General features: G+C 47.5%; 1 protein-coding gene across 4 annotated transcripts; it reads left to right on the top strand.

The window, feature by feature from the left end:
- Window positions 1–4526: 4526 nt before the first annotated feature.
- LOC102101543 (UAP56-interacting factor-like) lies at window positions 4527–16713 on the top strand. Of its 4 annotated transcripts, none has more exons than XM_088062683.1 (9): window positions 4527–4669; window positions 6968–7111; window positions 10867–11009; window positions 12298–12422; window positions 13251–13332; window positions 13769–13809; window positions 13891–13965; window positions 14607–14718; window positions 15475–16713. In XM_088062683.1, the coding sequence occupies exons 1-9, from the start codon at window positions 4588–4590 to the stop codon at window positions 15568–15570; spliced, it is 900 nt and encodes a 299-aa protein (XP_087918809.1). In that variant the 5' UTR covers window positions 4527–4587; the 3' UTR covers window positions 15571–16713. The 4 variants fall into 4 exon arrangements, with proteins under 4 accessions (XP_087918809.1, XP_005527527.2, XP_014112015.2 ...); XM_005527470.3 differs by having other exon boundaries at window positions 13766–13809; XM_014256540.2 differs by lacking the exon at window positions 13769–13809 and having other exon boundaries at window positions 13865–13965.
- Window positions 16714–17753: the final 1040 nt, after the last annotated feature.

Below are 17753 nucleotides of genomic sequence, written 5' to 3'. Positions count from 1 at the left end.
GTCATGGATATTGCTTTTCTTCTTCGACACCTGCAGGTGTGCACAGCTTCCTACAGGCAGTTAAAATAATCTCCAAATACCTGAATTCAAGATTCATACTAAAGTGGCACCATCTGGCCCATTTTGAAAGTGAAGCAAGCAAATTATACATATATTCCTTCTTAGATCAAAAGGCAAATGCCATTCTATCTCTGCTAAAGGGCAGTCATTTATCTGAAACACCATTTTAAAGAGCTAGAAATAGCTCAAAATACTCCAGCATCTGATGCTTGAACAGAAAAGAAGCAAGCAGGATTCTGTCTAGCTGCCCTGGCAAGCAATATGTGTTCTTAACATCTCTTTGTACAGACCACAATAAGAGAGCCGATCCATTAATGAGAATATTCCCGATACGTTTCCCGTTGGCAGCATGTGATTCATTGCACAGATAGCAGTGCTTCATTGAGCATGAGGAAACACAGTTCTGAAGGTAGTGGGGAGGGAAGCATCCCTCCTTAAAGATGTTATTTAAATCCCCACCTATTCCAGCTACATGCACTGGAAATACCTTCTTGTGGTGCTGCCTAGGCCTTTGTCCTTCACTGATCGTTTTGGTGTGAATTCAGACAGGATTTGTCTTTTTATTCTATTTTGAGTAACTTGCTTGCTGTGCAGTAGCATACTTGCCGGGCTTGTTTCTTGGAGAGATTAGAAATGTAGCCTTTTTATTGAAGGTTTACTTTAACATTGAGAGATCCCTAAAAGCAGCCTAAACTGAAACTACTACACGACAACAAGCAGCACGGCCACGGGTGGTGTACCTGGGGATCTCCATTGCTGGAATGTTGCTTGGCTGGTTACAGATTGCACTGAGCCTTCCAGCTCCCTGTCATCCTGTACATGTGCTTTTTTATGGGATGACTGTGGGACACTCTGCATAGTCCAGAGGTACAGCTTATGGGTGTTGTAGCAGTGGTTTTGCATGTCCCAGGCTGAGATTACAATTTTAATACGTATAGAGAGAGGAGGAGAAAAAGCCAGCACCTCCTCTTTCAAAAAACTCAGTTTTGCTCTATGCAGGTTGCATCTGCTAGATTTGTAAGAAGCAAAACAAGGATTTTGTCATTATCCGTGTTTGATCTTTTTTTCCCTGAGCTCAGCCACTTTATAGCATATGGCGGCTGAAGTATACACAGCAACCTTCTGCATAAAAACTGAATTATCATCATCAATACAGCTCATTCTGGGAATGGCTAACCTAAAGAAATATTGGTGTAACTAGAATTTTCTTCAAAGAGCCTGAAGAAGTGTTTGGTTTTCTTCCATCTTCTCAAGAAGATGATTTTCAAGTGGTACCATATAGTTAAAAGGCCATGTTCAGCATCTAACAATAAAACATAAGCTCTTTCGAGTGGTGGTTCACCAATTTTGGAGCAAGGTATTGTAGCTATACTGCTACCAGTGCTCCTTGTGAAGAGCTGAGAATGGTGGTGCTGGGGTTCTCATAAATTAAAAGGCCTAAATACCCCCTTGTGAGCAAAATACAGTGTCACAAAAGTGATCAGGGTTTTGGCCCGTTGAATTAAATGATTGTTTATGCTTTGAGCAATTCTGGGAGAGGCTGGAAAGCTTCCTTACCCTCAGATAAAAAATGTGTGCATGCAGATTCCAAGCCTTTCCTTGACACATATTCCTACAACCACCTGAGCTTAGTTTCCAAGAAAAAACCCAAACATTTATTAGCAATTGAGTCATGTAGTTTTGGGTCCATTTCACTGAAAGTGAACAGTCATATATTTTGCAATTTTGTATTAAATTACTGTGATATGAGGTGCCCCTGGGAATAAAAGACAAAGTGACCAGCGTTAATTTTGAGATCACAGTGTAAGATTTGTTACAACAATAAAACATGACAAGTAATTTAACATGCAGAAGATTCACTAAATCTTCTAAGAGACCAAGGAGACATTTCAGATAATACAAGTGTTTGACTGTTGGCATGCATTCCTTTCCCTCACTGAGTTTATTTTTGTTTACTTTTAATTAAAAGACTTCTAGGGTTCCTTGAGGTTTCATTATATGACATGAAGAGAGCATCTGATAAATTGAAAGGCCCAGTGCTCCAAAGTAACACTTGCTCTTTTGGAACAAGTTGATCCTGCTTGTGCCTAACAAGGGGAAGGAATACCTGGTGCCCTTGGCAGAGGTGCTCCAGTACATAAATAATTTTCCCTCCCCTTTCTTTGTTTCTTTTTTTCATTGTTCATTTATTAATCTCACTTTCTAGTTGTGCAAGTCACATACCTGATATTCCTTTTTTAGGATGCAGGGTCAAGTCTGTCTGCCAGACACCTGCAGTCCCCTCCAGTGCAGGGGGATTGTGCTTTAGAGGAGGTTCTGGCTCTTTAGGCCTTTTCACCAGCTCCAGCATGTGTCACCTACACTGTTGATGTGAGAAATTACTCCGGACTGAGACGATGGCAGTGCTGAGACATACAAAGCAAATGGGACACTTGCCAAGATGTTAAGAGGTCACAGACTGGCAGTTGAGAGATAAGAGAACATATCAGCTCATACTTCCCAGATGAAGAAATATGGCTTGGAAAGGTTTTATCATTGCCCTTAATGCCATGCACTTGAAGGAAAGCAGCTAATTAAACCTCTCAGCTGGTGAAGTGGAATTTGCTGTAAAAGCTGTGCTGTAGTTTCATGAAAAAATGTCCTTTGAATATTTTAGAAGTTGCCATTTCTAAACTCCATCTTTGTCTTCTTTGGTCACAAATGTTTGTTTCACTAAGTGTAATCAAATAGAAACACTGCTGGAAATCTCTCAGCTGTTGCTTCCAGAGTTTCTGAAGATACAAGTGTGCAAGATTTTACAGAAAGCCAGGAAAGCTTTCATGACACTGACTTCACAGAGTGACCAACTCCAGCTGCTGCCCTGTGTGGAAACCTGGGTTATTCAGCTCACAGTGGGCCTGTACCCAAGGAGACTCCAGACCCCTGCTGCAGTCCTTCCCTTGTGTCTCTGGACACTGCCTAGAGCCCTGCTCCAGCACCCTCCTTAGGTGCTACAAAATTATACTGCTGTAAACCTCCTCTCCCAGTGTATTAGTAAAAGCTGGGCTTATATGGATACCTCCAGGCCTTTCCCAGCAGCTTCTCTGCATACTCGCTGAATTGCTGGGAAATCTCAAGGATTCTCTTCAGGGGAAAGCTCTTGGACTAGGGCAGCATTAGAGCCAGGGCTCCTCAGAGAACAGCAGAGCCCCCAGCACACCTTGTGTACCACAGGACACTGCAAACAAGGATCCTAGTTCCTTGCATCTCACATCAGTCTGTTTCCATGGTCATTCTGCAGTGTCACTGCAAAATACAGCAAAGGTTATTTGTTGCTCCCCAGCACTGTTCTATTATTTTCTTTCATGAAAGAACACCTCCCTTAAACCAACACTTTCAGAAGCACTTGATCTTTTCAAGAGCTGTACACATACCAGGAGGCAATTCTTGCCCTGATTCATCTGTGTGTAGAAATTTCTCTCCCATTTGAAGTGTAAGGTGAAATAAAAACCCTGTCCTGAAAACGCAAAACATGCAGACATTGTTCACTATTTACGTGGCCCCTATTACATAAGTCGTGAGAAAGTTTATTTCACAGTATTTATCATATGGAAACTTCAGAGAAAAGCATAGTCCTCACTTGATGCATGGCAGCCCTTTGGAAGAAACTGTTCTCCTATCTCATTTTTATTTTTTCACCTGTTTTTAAAAGTAGAGGAAGGTGGTTTAGTTTGCATTTTGTATCCAAACTGTAGAATAGTTTCGGTGCCATGACCAATGCAACAGAGACGGAAAGATCCCCTGAAGAATCTGGGTTCTGTGAGTGATCGGGATGCTGCCCCAGGACCAATGCCAAATGGATGCTTCCTCCTCCGAGCACTCACAAATAGCAGAACAGACTTCACCCACAAATACGAGCCACGAGTATCTCTGTTTGCAGTTGTCTTGTTTTTCTGGTGCTCAGAACGAAGCAATGTCATTCCGTCGTTCACATGGCTCAGAATTGACCGCTGGGTTGTTAAGATACATGTGCTGCCGGCATAAACCCCGGAGGAGGAGGATTCGGGGGGAGAAGAGGACGAGTGTCAGCCCAGAGGCTGGGGAACGGTGCTTAAGGCAGAGAGAGATGGAGGGGAGGCGCTGATGGAAGGGATCGCCGGGGAGGGTGCGGAGAGCAGGCAGGGCAGGGCTGAGCGCAGGCGGGGGAGCAGCGCTGGCTGCAGGCGGCGCAGGGGCCGCTCAGTGCGGGGACAGGGCAGCCGGGCACAGGGGGACAGGGCAGCCGGGGCAGCCAGGGCAGCCGGGGCGGGGACAGGGCAGCCGGGCACAGGGGGACAGGGCAGCCGGGGCAGCCAGGGCAGCCGGGGCAGCCGGGGCGGGGACAGGGCAGCCGGGCACAGGGGGACAGGGCAGCCGGGGCAGCCGGGGCGGGGACAGGGCAGCCGGGCACAGGGGGACAGGGCAGCCGGGGCAGCCGGGGCGGGCGGGGGCCGGTGCGGGGCCGGCACATTCCGGGCAGGCGCAGTGAGCGCACAGCGCTCCGGGCCCATGGAGGCGGCGGGGCCGCAGACCGCGCCGGGCCCCGCGGCGGGGCCGCAGCCGGTGGCCGAGGAGATCGACATGTCCCTGGGTAGGTGCGGGGCGCTGCCGGGCGGTGGGGCCGGGCCCCGCGGGGGCTCCGTGCGGGCGGGGAGCCGAGGCGGCCGAGTGCGGGATGGCTCGGGCCGTGCGGGGCCCCGCCGTGCGAGTGCCTGTGCCCGGGGGGCAGCGGCCGGCACCGGCGGGGGAGGCGTGTGCGGGGTCCCGGCCTCGGCGCTGGGCTGGCAGCAGCCCGGAGCTCTCGGGAGAGCGGCCCGGGGGCTCACGCAGAGCAGCCCCTGTGGCAAGGGAAGGCGAACCATGGCCTCGCCGTGCTGCTATTTTTAGCACTGCTCCGACGCTCGCCATTCCTTTGGCACGGGGAACGTGGACTGTGCATAAACAACCAACGACCGCCCTGTCATGAGCTCCCCAGGCCTGCATTCTGACGCATGGACGAGAGATCTTGGTGGATTATCGTGTTGGCATCTCTGCTGTGAAAGGAAAGTTCATCAGCACCTTTTATTATTGGGTCAGCTTCCTAACTGAAGCCTTGTGTCATTTCTTCCCAGCAAAGAGCCATTTGGCAGGAGCTGCGAACATTTTCCACTGCAAACTCCAACTGATCCCTTGGCATATGCACCCTTGTTTAATGTCTCTATGAGGAGCTATAGCAACAGTGGATCCCTCATTTTTGATTTATTTTTCTCCTATGGTGTTGCACACCCTTTTTCTCGTTGCTGATGTGTGACACTACCTTTGCTTTTGCTCTCCCTTAGTGCCTTCTCCCAGTCAGTCCTTCTGTGGTCCAACTCCATATTCTATCCAGAATACACCTTACTCAAGGTAGAAGAGAACTGGAAAACAAGAGACCCCTGGTCAAGAACTTTTTCTGTCAGGTGGCTTTTCTGTGCTTTCACATACATTTGTGCTTTACATGAGTTAGCAGTCACAGAAAAACTGCAGCAGTTGCTTTAAAGATGCCCTGATAGATCTAATTCTACCTCGAGGGCATAGATGTACCATAAATGACCTCTCAGTCTCCCCTTGCTGCCTTGTGTAGTAGTCCATTACATCGCTCTGTTAACCCCATCGTGTTTAGGGGCACAAAAGGCAGGGTAACAACTCATACCCAACAAAAAAGACTCTGAAAGGTGACAGATCAGGCACCTGAGCATTCAGCCCCTCTCATTTCCTCATGCTGTGGACAGCCCACCCTTGGATGAGTGTGGTCACCTCCGTGCAGAGCGTGCAAGGATGCTTCCAAAATGCTTCAAAGCATCCTGTGCTCCAAATCACACGTGTCCCAGAGGCACATTTAGCTGAGACCATCAGCAAATTCATCCCAGGAACATGGCCTAGTATCTCCCAGCCTATTCTTTTCCTGGCAGACTTGAAAGAGAAATCACAAAAGCAGCCTGTTCTTACATCTGCTCTCGTTTCTTTTCCTCGGGCTTTGTATTCATTTGGACACAGGAGTTTCTTGATAGGAAATGACAAGGGACTAGTGCTGGAGGTCTGATAATTCATGGTAAGCACCCACTGAAAGCTGATGGTACTTTTTTGTCCTTTGACTTCAGTGATACATTAAGGAGCTGGAGTAGCTGCTGCCTGGGAAAGGGCCTGTTTTGGACACTTAATTTCTTGCTGATTTGTTCAAGTTAAAACATTCTGCCTGCAGCTTCACAATGTGCCTTTATTATTTGCAAAGGATTTTCTGGAAGAATTGAGGTTAAAAGAAGAAAATGTTGGAAAATACAAATTAATGAAGAGACATCACTTTGCCTTTGCCATTCCTCTTCATCAGAGCAGCTTGAATTAAGAAGATCCCGTTGATTGCAGACCAACTGACTGAGAATGGAAGGGCCTGAGCTGTTTCTTGATTGAGCTCCAACTTTGTGCATCCAAGTAGCTCAACAGCTGTCACATCCTCCCCCCTTTGGCCGCCTTTCCTACAGCCACTCAAGTCAGACCTTCTCAAAAAAGGTCTCTGCCCAGCACTAAGCTCCTGGTGCCTCTGCAAAAACATCTTCCCTTAGGCTTGGGGGAAGCCTGCAGGATCAGATCCCTCGGTGGATGGGGTCTGAAATCTCTGGCCTGCCCGTGGTGGGAACGTGCTGGATGCTGGCACATTTGTAAATCATTTGCTGCACTCTAATCTCCAGGCCGCAGGAGCCCAGTAAATTGATCCTATACTTTCTAAGCTAAGCTTAATCTTTCATTGTCTGTCCAGCGTAGCTCACAGAACAGCGAGCTCTGTGTTTACCGCGGACAATTCTAAGCACCCAAAGAGGGAATCACTGGTGGTGGAAAGTGCAGTTTCTGTGGATTTCTCCTCATTTCATTCTAGATGACATCATAAAGCGCCACAGGAAGGAGCAGACAGATGCCAGCGCTGCGGGCGACAGCAGAAGGCAGCAGGTCAAGAACAGGAGTTCAACCTCGGGGTACGGGCGGCCCCAGTACCGTGCCTGGAAGCAGAGGAATTTGCAAGGTAGATGGGCACTTGAGACAGCAGAGGCCTCCCAGGCTGGAAAACGCATTTTTTTAGCAAAATCCAGCTCTTAAATCCTTCTCCTATCTAATTCCTGTGTGCGTATAAGATGCGCTCAGACCCTGATTAGCTCTTCTCCCTGTAACAATGGAAAATCTGGGCCCTTTCAGAGCATAATTCATCCATTTCTCTCCCTTCCACTCTCTTATGAATTACTAATTTAAAGTGACTTAATATCTATTCTCTATTCCCCTTGGCTTTGCGTATTTTAATTATGCCTCTTCCTAATCCTCGATTTCCCAGAGCAGACTTAAATTATCCAAATTACCCCTCCAGTAACTGTATTTGATAGCTCAGTTATTGAAGGTAAATTTTCACTTTTGCCAAGAATGCTATTTTTATGGTGAGGTTTTTTTATAATACCAAGTGATCACACCTTTGTTTTGTTCCACTGGTTTTTACTTACAAACCAAAGCTACCTGATGCATGAAATGCCATCTCTATGAACTTATTTTTTTTAATTACTGCTAAGTCACTCCCTTTAAATTCTAGTGATATTTTGCAGAAATATCTTTGCGGTCTTATATTGGAATGGCAGTCACACATCAGGACAGTAGGATCACTGGGAGCAATGCTGCTTGTCTCTGCTCTGCTTCCCACCTTTGTGTTTTTGGTGTCGACCACACAGTGTCTTACTGAGGATTGTTCCAGTTCAAAACATAATGATGATAAATGCCCTTAGCAAATTGATTTTTCTGTCAAAACCCACAGGCTTTGATACTCTCCCGCACTCAAGCAATTACTGCATCCAAAGGGAAATCCAATAAAATATTTTCCCTATTCCTTAGATGGGAGAACCTTTCTGTTAATTTATAGAATTATTTCTTGTAGTTTTAGTAGTTTTTCAGTGAGCCTGAATTCAGCCCTGCCAATTGCAGAGACTGCCATGCTGTGTGGTGCTGATTGTCAGTAGCAATTTGGGGAAGCTCAGCATGACTGGGAATTTAGCCCATAATTCATCAGGGGCGCCATTAACTTCGGTCCCTGTTGAAATGCAGTCCTTTCTGGGCTGAGATGTGATAACCATTATCAAAATGATGATCTGAGGAGCCCAGCACTGTAATGACAGAGGAGGGGGAAGGGTATTATGCTGATTAAACCAGCAAGAAGAGTGTTGCTAATCCCTCTTGGAATATGGCTTAAACCTTATCCCTACTGGGGGAAAGATGATTTTTAATGATGAGAAATTTGAATTTCAAATCTCCTTGGAAAAAAGAGTCTGTCAGACATGGGAACTTGTGCCCAGACTGGACTGGCTGAGCAGAGGTGCTTTTTGGCCATCCCAGGTGTGCTCAGCACCAGGCTCTGAGCACAGACCCAAACACGGGATGGGGGGGGGGGGTGGGGGGGTGTTTCTTCCCCAGCTGCTGACACCGTGGGGTTTTATTGAAATGCTCTTACATTATTAAATATCTGCCAGACCTTTTGCAGACATGAAGCCTCCCATGTGTCACACTTCAGGACACAGATGACAGAGCGAGGCCTTGGTCCCCAGCTGGTGTGATGGGGTCTCCCTTGCAGTCTGATGGCTCTGTCATGTGTTATTTGTGTTGGGTGAGCCGTGCCTGAGTGCACTGCTGAGCACAGGCTCTCTAATAGGAACAGACTGACAGGGGCTCAATTTTCTAGTCAGGACTGCCTGCTGCAGCAGTCCTTCCCATTGCCCTAATGGAGTATCCAGGAAAGGCAGCTGAGCTCAGTCTCTTGTCCTCTCCAGGGTGTAGGAGAGCTGTGTAGCAAGGCTTGGTGGCCAGCAGGAGAGCAGCCCAGCAAATAGGCAAGAGATAGGGACAGGCCTAGGGTGGGGGTTCAAGAGAAACAAGACAGGGCAAAAACAGACTGGGAGAATAGAAGCAGGAATAAAAATCAAAGGGACATTGACTACAGCAAGTCCACATCTGGTCAAATAGAAACAGTTTGCCAAAATTGAATGTTTGTCATGAGAAGAACATTTACACACCTGCATTTCTGCAATGAGAGGGCATTGTCTGCAAAGGAAATAACTGGCCCCAGAGCTTGTGAACTGCGTTGTGTTTTTGTGCACATTCCCAACCAGCACCTCTGGTCATGGGGCATGCAGCAGCCCAACATGGTGTTTGGGATCTGCTTTCCAAGGGCCCGTCCTGGTGCCCTTTTGTTTTAGAGCCAGAGCAGGTCAAATGATCCCCACACGTGTTCAGGTGTAAGCAGCTCGGGCTGGTGCTGTCTGGTGTTACACCCTGAGGCTGGAGCCTTCATTCATTGTAGCATTGGTGGCCCTCACAGCAATGCCACTGCTCAGAATGCCTCAGAACACTTCATTTCCAGTTGCTCCAAGTCAGTATAAATTGCTGCCACATAGCAGCCAATGATGCCAGATCAATATATGCAGCTCACTGCTCTGTGGTTTGTGTCAGTGAGGTTCTGCTGTGAGATCCAGGGTCTGAGTGTGCTCTCACTGCCCTCTGCCATGCACAGCTCTGTGCCTGGTTTATACACCCCCAGGGTGTGGGCACATCTCACTGCTGCAGCAGCTGTTGGTGGGAACGGGCTGAAAACAGAGGGGCCTGTGTGCCTAAGGGACCTTGCAGCTGGGGATAGCAAAGTCTGAAGTAGCAGTGAAGGACAACACACATTTACTGCTGTTTACCCTCTGTGTGCATTGCCAAGTAGAATGTCTGGGTATAGCTAATGGAGGTGTTGGGTAGGTGTGGGGGGATCCTTCTGGATGTGCTTGAGCTCCCTGCCTCGGTACAGAGATCAGAACACAGCATGGTGGTGACTCTGTGCGGGCAAACCCTTGACAAACTGGTGTGAAGGGCAGCCTGGTGATTCTTCAGCGCTGGGCCAAGCTTAATGGGGTGGTGACTGTGCCCAAGTGGCTCTGCTTAGGTGTTGCTTCAGGGATCTGCTGGTTTGTGAGGTAACAGAAATAAATTCCCTCTTGGCATTCCAGCTGTGAGTTTGTGATTGTTGTTGCTGTGCCTGTGTCAGCTCACACAGTGACTCACTCAGAAACTTGATGTCTCATTACGACTACAGGATTTTATTCTGTGGATTAATTAGATTTGGAAGCACTGTGCCTCAGTCTGACAGGGCTTTCCTCTCACTCAACACTTCAGCACTTTTCAAAATCATCAGCAGGCTTAGGGGAAAAGGTGAGATGCAAGATGGACAGCGAGTGTGCTAGTATCATGGAAGAGCAGCAGGAGATGTCCCCGAGAAGTAACGGTGTGTGAAGCTAAAAGAAAATTAAAGTGTATATATATATGTATATATATAAGTAATAATTATACTATGATGTGGGCCCTCAGAGGTATTTCAGGCTGCCATGGGGTTGGCTTTGGGATGTTCAAGTCATGTGTATATCTGTATCTCAAGGCTTTTTCTGTTTCATAGTTAATTCATAGCAGTGTGAGCTCTGACAACAGATTGACACGTGTCCTGATGTGGGTGTTCCTGCTTTTACGAGGAATCAGAATTGTGAAAGGTGTTTCTCTTCTGTATTCCTTCACATCAATAATGTGTATGGCAGTCCTATATACAATAAGAATGCAAGAGAGACATTAGAAAAATTAATTATTTAATATGAATTTGCACCACTATTTCTGTAGATACTCGTGTATCACATTGAGTTAACGTTGTAATCTCTTTACAGAACTGTAGTCATAAATTGAATTTGGAAGTATGCTAAAATAAGAGGGCTTTCTTTTTAGGACCTAACCGTTTCAGAAGAGGGTTTGGACAGCAACAATTCAATCGGAGACAATTCAGGAATACTTTGCCTGGTCGCAAGAGAAGAGCAGCTGCTGCATTCGGTGGAGTGAGCCCTTTAAATCGCCAGGCATCAGCTCAGGAGGTAGGGGAATAAGGAAGGTACAGCTTTTCCCAAGTGTCATGTAGAAATCTGCTCAATTCTATGATCCTGGATCACTCCAAAGAGCAATCTACATAGAAAACACAATCTTTTAATGCCTGTGCACAACATTTGTATGCATAGGTGAGTGCAGACATCCATGCATATGGAATAGCAATTTTCCAGTTGGTTTTATAAGCTTCTGACTTAGCATAATTTTACTGATCGGTTCCCTTGGGTTTTGCAAAAAAATATTTTTTAAAAATTGGTCTTGCAAGGTTTAAGAAATTTCCATAAAAATTAATTCCATGGCATCTCATCTTACTATTATCATTTAGAGGAGGTGTGTTAAGTCTTTGTTATCTTTGCACCCAGAGCATTTTCCAAGTTCCTGTGAAGGCAAAGGACAGACTTGGTGAATTGTCAGGTGCCTCTGGTTCAGAGACATACTTTCCACCAGAGACACTGATTCCCAGTACTGTGACAGAGGGTGAGAGGCAGCTGGGTTTTCCTGCACTGATGGAAATTCACTCAGTTAGGAGGTCATAGATATTCAGTAAGCTTTTTTTAAAAAATGCAAGTGCTGAACAAAATGGCACATTTAGTGGATGTATTGTAGGGGTATAAATAAGAAAGCCCTAAACTGAGCATGCTTGTGCAAGGAGTGAGGTTATTACTGAAAAGAAAGACCAGGATGACTCAGATATTGAATGTGGCTGGTATTTACCAAAAGTAATAAGCAGTTGCTAGGAGGCAGAATTCTACAGCTGCTTCCACTTTGTGGGAATAAACCAAGGCGGAAGAATATGGAAACACAGCTCAGTTAGTGGGTACTAACAGTGAAGGTAGCTGTACCACAGAAATCACCAGGCTGGAGCCTGGGGCACTTTGTGTGGAAGCTGCAGGACAGGGACTGCTGAGGAGTCCTCTGGTGTGTTTTATGCATCAGGGTGCAGTCCAGGCAGTGCACGTGTCCAGACAAGGAAGAGCTGATGACTGAAAGGAAACCTGTGCAGGGCTGTAATGCACGGCTTCTGTGAGATTTGCTCTGTGTGTACTGATTTATTTTCTTCTTTGATTTCTGCAGCATTAGAATAAAACATTCTCCCTGGCACTTGTAGTTCCATGTCCAGGAAGTGAGACACACCCCCTGACTGGTTGTTGACAGCAGTGTCAGCAGCAGTCAGTGGACAGCAGAGCCTTGTGTGCTGTCCCTTGCCCTCACCCCCTGTTCTTGAACCAAGATTGTGCTGCAGGTGACAACTGCTGAGGTCTCACACTGCTCTTTCAGGGCAACAAGAAGAGCAGTGCTTTTGCCAAAAGCAGCAATGGGCAGCAGGAGGAACAGCCACAGCCACCTCCAGGCCCCAAGAGATTCAGAGCAGATGCTGCCAGCGTCCGAGCCCCAGGGAGAAGGTAAAATCTTTGGTAACTCCAGGTTATTTTGGTTTTCAGTGGTTTTCACCTGTTCAACTCATGGGCTTCTGCTCTCTGTATGTGCCAGCTGGGCGTGGCTACAGCCATATGCTTGTGCGGCACCAGAAAAATATCCCTGGGCATGTTAGGAAGGCACCTGGAAAGAAAATAACCTCATGCTCATAGTTAATAATGCCAATGTTAATCTGTAATTTTATTTCAGGAAGCACAGAAAATGTGACCTTTGTATTTTTATTAAAATTCGTCGCTTTGGGAAACATTTTTGAAGGGTGAAATAGCATTTATTTTCATGCAGGAAATAGAGATTCCAGCCATAATGGATGGGCAGAGACAGGGTGTCTGTCCCAGTGAGGGGCTGCAGGAGCAGACTGTGCCCCAGGAGCTGTGAGGAAGGCAGTGTGCCAGGTGCTGGGCACTGTCTCGGTGCCTGTCTCCTCAAGATCGTTATGTTCTCCGAGCATGAAAGGAAGCGCCTTGCAATCCTTCCTCTGCTCTGAGCAGAACAGGGGCTGAATAACATTGAGAGGTCCTTTCTGACCTGATTTTTTTCTATGATTTTCCTCCCATGTTTTTTTGCTTTTAATGAGCAAAGCTCAGAACACACAAGCTGTTGCCTCATTTGAGTGGAAAATCAAGTTCCTCTGAAATCCTTTGCTGGCAGAAAAACCTGTTGGGCTGAACTCAGTAACACACAGCCTCATTTGCTTCTTACACTGCTTTTTAAGACCAGCTTGGGTTAGGTACTTTGGCATTAAATATTAGAGAGACCTGGTATCATCCTCACCTCTTTCTCTCCTTTGCCATCAGGCCTTTCCTGCTGAACAGGGGACCAGTGTTCCAGCAGAAGCGGGTGCAGCAGTGGTTCTACAAAGCCCGCTTCCAGAGAGGGGTCAGTATTCGAGACGTTTCCTCTGCAGTTTGCTGGTAGTGACAAACCTTCACATTTTATCAGCCTTTGCCCAGTCGTAGCTTTTCTTCCAAAAGTAACTGGGGGAGAGAGGTGGATGACCTGAACACTGCATGTATTGGTAGGAAAGTATTTGCACGCAATTTGTAATGCAGCTTGGTATTCTGGCAGCTGGGAAGTAAATCCTGGGAGAGTGATAAAAATAAACCTTGCAGTTTATAGAGCAGCACAAGCAGGGCAAGGTAAAGCCACCCCATACACATCACTGTGCCAGTGGGAAACCCCAAATTAGCACGTTTCTTGACAACTCGCAAGGAAGGAGGTTTTCAGATATACCAAACAAAATCCTGGAAAAGAAATCTGCGTTTCTGAGAGCTAATTCTTTTAAGTAATTGTTTTTAAATATATTTTACAGCAGATGGATTCTAGAGGAGAAGGGAAACCGCCAAGGATGAGAAGGTAATTGGTGAACAAAGGCACAATGCAAATGCGATGTGCTCTTTCTCGCTTGCAGCTGGATAAATCTCCCTGTCTCGGCAGGTGGCAAGTGAAACCCAGCCCGGGAGCAATTCTCACGGTTTCTGTGGTTAATCCCCAGGCGGGCCAGACCAGCGCGTAAGTAAATGAGGTGATTTGTTAGGGTGGGAGCCCTACAAAAGCCATTGCAAATCCCTTTAGCATTATTGCAGCTTCACTTCTGTAATGAGTGTGCAGTGAATGGTTCAGACCCAAAATGGTTAGCAAATGATGTCTGGTTCCTTTCCCAGCATATCAGAAGGAGATAAAAATCTCCTGTATTTACCTGTAATTACATGGTAATCTGTAATTACCATGCCCTCATTTGAAATGCAGAGTGAGGAGAAATGGAAGCACAGTTGTGGGAAGAGGTGACATGCTGTTTGTGGGGTGTTAGGAGAAACAGTGTGCCCCAAAGGGACACGTCGTGCTTGCTGTGTAAGAGGAGCTCAGAGGCTGGAAAGGGGCAGCTGAAGGACCTGGCACCCAGCTGGGGACAGAGAGAAGGGTGGGTGAGGGCACTGTGCATGTTCTGGGTGCAGAGAGCAGCCCCCAATAGCCTGGATACGACAGTCCCCTGTGCTAGAACTCTGCCTGCACTGCTGCTCTCCTGGCTGCCTTTCAACTCTGCTGGGGGACGAGTGTGTGAGTGTGTCTTTTACTCCGTGCTGGTTTGCAGAGAGGATGGGAGGTGAGCTGTCTTAGCATCCTGAGTGACTGCAGCTCTGTGTTTTCCCCAGGCCTGGATCCAAGCGCCCATTCCTGCGAAGCCAGAGACCCCCGGCACGGGTGGCCAAGCCCCAGCCCAAGGGGGTGCTGCTGAGATTCAACTTCCGTGCCATGGCCAACCAGGTAGAGGATTATCGACGGGACAGGAGGCACCTGGCTCCCTGCAGCAGCCCTGCCACTGAGCTGTTAATGTCACACTCAGGTTTCTGGGGCTGCCAGCTGGGTTTATCTAACACAACCTGGGAGGAATGTCCCGTAGCTGTGTTGGCCAGGTTGCTCACAAAACTGAAGGCACTTGAGAAGACTGTTCAGCAACTACAGACTCGGCCCAGTTTTTCCCACTCTGATGGCCTGTCTTGGCCTGTCCATGTGCTTGCTTGGAGCAGGGAGGTCCTGCTGATGAGTAGTCCTGGCCAGAGGGGACTGTTTCACTGTCAGTGCTTCCCATTCCTCAGAGACATGTGGCACTTTTGGGCTTTGCTCACTCTTTGCTTTGGTGCCCTTCTTGGTATCACATTTTACACTGAAGTATGGTCCAAGAGCCCTGGGGCAGCTGAGAAATCCCACTCCACCTTCTTCATTGCCGGCGTTTCTTGTCTGGACAGTTTGGTTTTACCTGATGCCTTGTGCTCAAATGCCATCTGCTTGCTCCTGTTCTTGCTGAGGATGCCCTGTGTCTTGGGGCTGGGAGCTGCTTGGAGGTTTTCCAGCCACACACAGTCTGTCGAGCTCCCTGTCTCTGTGTGCTGAGTGGTTTAATTGACTAACCAGCTGTGAAACACCAGCCTGACTGACGGGCTCTAATCAATACCCCGCTACAAGTTTGGCTGTGCTTTGCCACAAGACAAGGGACTGACTCGCTCTCGCTTTCCCCTGCAGACCAGCCTGACGCTGGATGAGAGGTTCTCTGGTCTGAGGAATAAGAGGCGCTTTACAGCAGCCAGGAGTGCCGGACGGACGGTCACCATGCCTTAGGACTGCGTGCTCGTCACAGGGACTGCCTGTGACAGTCCAGGCTCCATGACAAGGGCTCAATAAAAGTTGCTAGATTCCCTTTGAGATAGCTGATTTGGCAATGTGCTGTCTCCTTCCTTACACACAGAGTGAATGACTGATTAAGGGCAGGGATGAGGCAGGATGAGAATTTGGGCTGGAGCACAGGGCAGGTGGGGCATAGGCAGGGTGGTGGAAGGGGATGAGCAGAGATGGATTTGCTGGGAGAGCTCTCTGCTGGGAAGTTGTAGGGCTAGCACCAGCTCTGTCTCCCTGCCAGGGCACTCTGTGCTAGCCAGGGTGATGGCTGATAGTAGGAGGGTGTACCACAGAGCCTTCCCTACATCATCTGGTGGGTGGGACAGGGTTTGAGGATGCTGTGCCTGCCCACGTGGGAGACAGAGGGAAGCAGGGATGCTCCAGCTGCCTACACTCCCCAGCATCCACTTAATTGCCAAACTTGTGCTTGCAGGCATCCCTGCCCAGAGGTTTGCAGTGTAAGACCACTCCACCCTGAAAACCTGTTGCTTTGCCCTGATAGTCAGACCTGAGCACCTTGCATTTCTCTGTGGATTGCTGTGCTGTTCTGACTGCTGCTGCAGGGACGGGGTGAGACATGCCATGCTGTGCTGCTGGAGTCACTGTCCTCAGCACAGAGCACAGACAGGCTGCCCCAGCCCAGATCACATTTTCCAGTGCTGATTAGTTCTGCATTAGGGTTTTTGTAGTTGCAGCTCCACCCATGCTCAAAGCAGCAGCATAATCAAACCCGCAGCAGCATAATCAAACCCGCAGCAGCACTCTGATAAACATTGGCTGAAATGTTACTGAGCTGGGTTTAGACATTTGTTAGTGAAGCCCTGCATCAAACCTGAGTAACTGCTCCATTCTCTATCCACTGCTGGAACTCAGCACTGAACATGCTGGACATAGCCTGTTTCTGGGCTCTAATGTATACTTAAAGGAAATATTTGATAGACTGCTTTGCATTTTACACTGAACATCTTTAACAAGAGACTGGACTTGGCATTGGTTTTATAGGAATGTGTGAAATGTTGTTAGTTGACAAAGCAGTGATGTATGAGTCCAGTGCACTGAATAAAAAACTTAACTTGTCAAATGTCACCTCTGGTTATTTTCTTTCCTTCAACAGTTCTTTGGTGAGTTCAGCTTCTCAGTGTGACACTGCATGGGCTGGTGCTTTGGGGGAAACTGGTCCCCATTGGTGCCTACCTGCAGGGAGTTTACTGCTTTAAAAGCTGGCTCCAAAGCAATGTGAGGTTTTCAATAGGTATTTTGTAAAATCTTTGCTGTGATCTCTTATGCCTTGAATGTTACTGGCAAAATTATCAGAGCAGTCCTGGCTCTGAGTATGTTCAAAATTAAATGCATCCCAACGCCCAGGTTAATGAACTCTGGAGGAGACACCACCCCTTCATGCAAATAATCTGTACGTCATGGAAGTTGAAAAGTTGAGCAAGAAACACGATCACAAATAGCGGTATCCCTGATTTCAGTTGCCTCCTGGCTATAAATATGGACGGTAGATGGCAGACTCACTAGGAAAACAGCACTTCTACCAGGTTGTAAAGGGATGGAGCTATTCAGTCCTGAAAGAACGTCTGAGTGGGAAACATCCTCTTGCTGTTCAGATCACACCCTGATTCTACTTGCCAAATAAATGTTTTTTAGCAATCTGTACTTTATAATATTTTAACCACTCCTTAAATTAATATTGAGGGCTTAGGTGATAAAAACTGGGTTTTTTTCCTGAGCTCGATTCCCTTGCAGTGCTGGGTGACTTTTTATGTAGCAGGAGATAAAACAGGCCTTGCACTGAATTCACAAGTAGACAAAATGTGTAACCATTACACTAAAAATGTACAGGGTGAGGGCACAGTGTGAGCTCAGCCCAATAGGCATAAAATACCCCTTTCTGTCACTAAGTACTGAGTACTAAACCCACAGAATAATTGTCTCTAACAGAATTACTCCTGCTGTTGTGCACAGGGTGAGCTGCTGCACAGTGCTTGCCTGTCCTTTGGGGAGGGTACTTGTGTGACACAGTTCAGCTGCTTCCTGAGCCATCGCCAGGGGCACGTGTGGCCTGTGCCCATCCCGTGTCTGACAGTTCCTGTGCACTGTCCTGTGCTGGACAGGTGGCC

This window comes from Pseudopodoces humilis, chromosome 15 (genome assembly GCF_049639895.1).
Source record: "Pseudopodoces humilis isolate 2021_Gansu_Grassland_sample_001 chromosome 15, ASM4963989v1, whole genome shotgun sequence".
NCBI lineage: Eukaryota > Metazoa > Chordata > Aves > Passeriformes > Paridae > Pseudopodoces > Pseudopodoces humilis.
The sequence above is the reverse complement of the archived record's forward strand: the minus strand, read 5'-3'. Positions and strand labels throughout refer to the sequence as shown.

Excerpts from the sequence above, each read along its gene's own strand:
- LOC102101543 (XM_005527470.3), top strand. The coding sequence starts at position 4,588 with ATGGAGGCGGCGGGGCCGCAGACCGCGCCGGGCCCCGCGGCGGGGCCG. Across the intron at positions 12,423-13,250 it reads GTCCGAGCCCCAGGGAGAAG|GCCTTTCCTGCTGAACAGGG; the intron begins GTAAAATCTTTG and ends CTTTGCCATCAG. Across the intron at positions 13,333-13,765 it reads AAGCCCGCTTCCAGAGAGGG|CAGATGGATTCTAGAGGAGA; the intron begins GTCAGTATTCGA and ends TATATTTTACAG.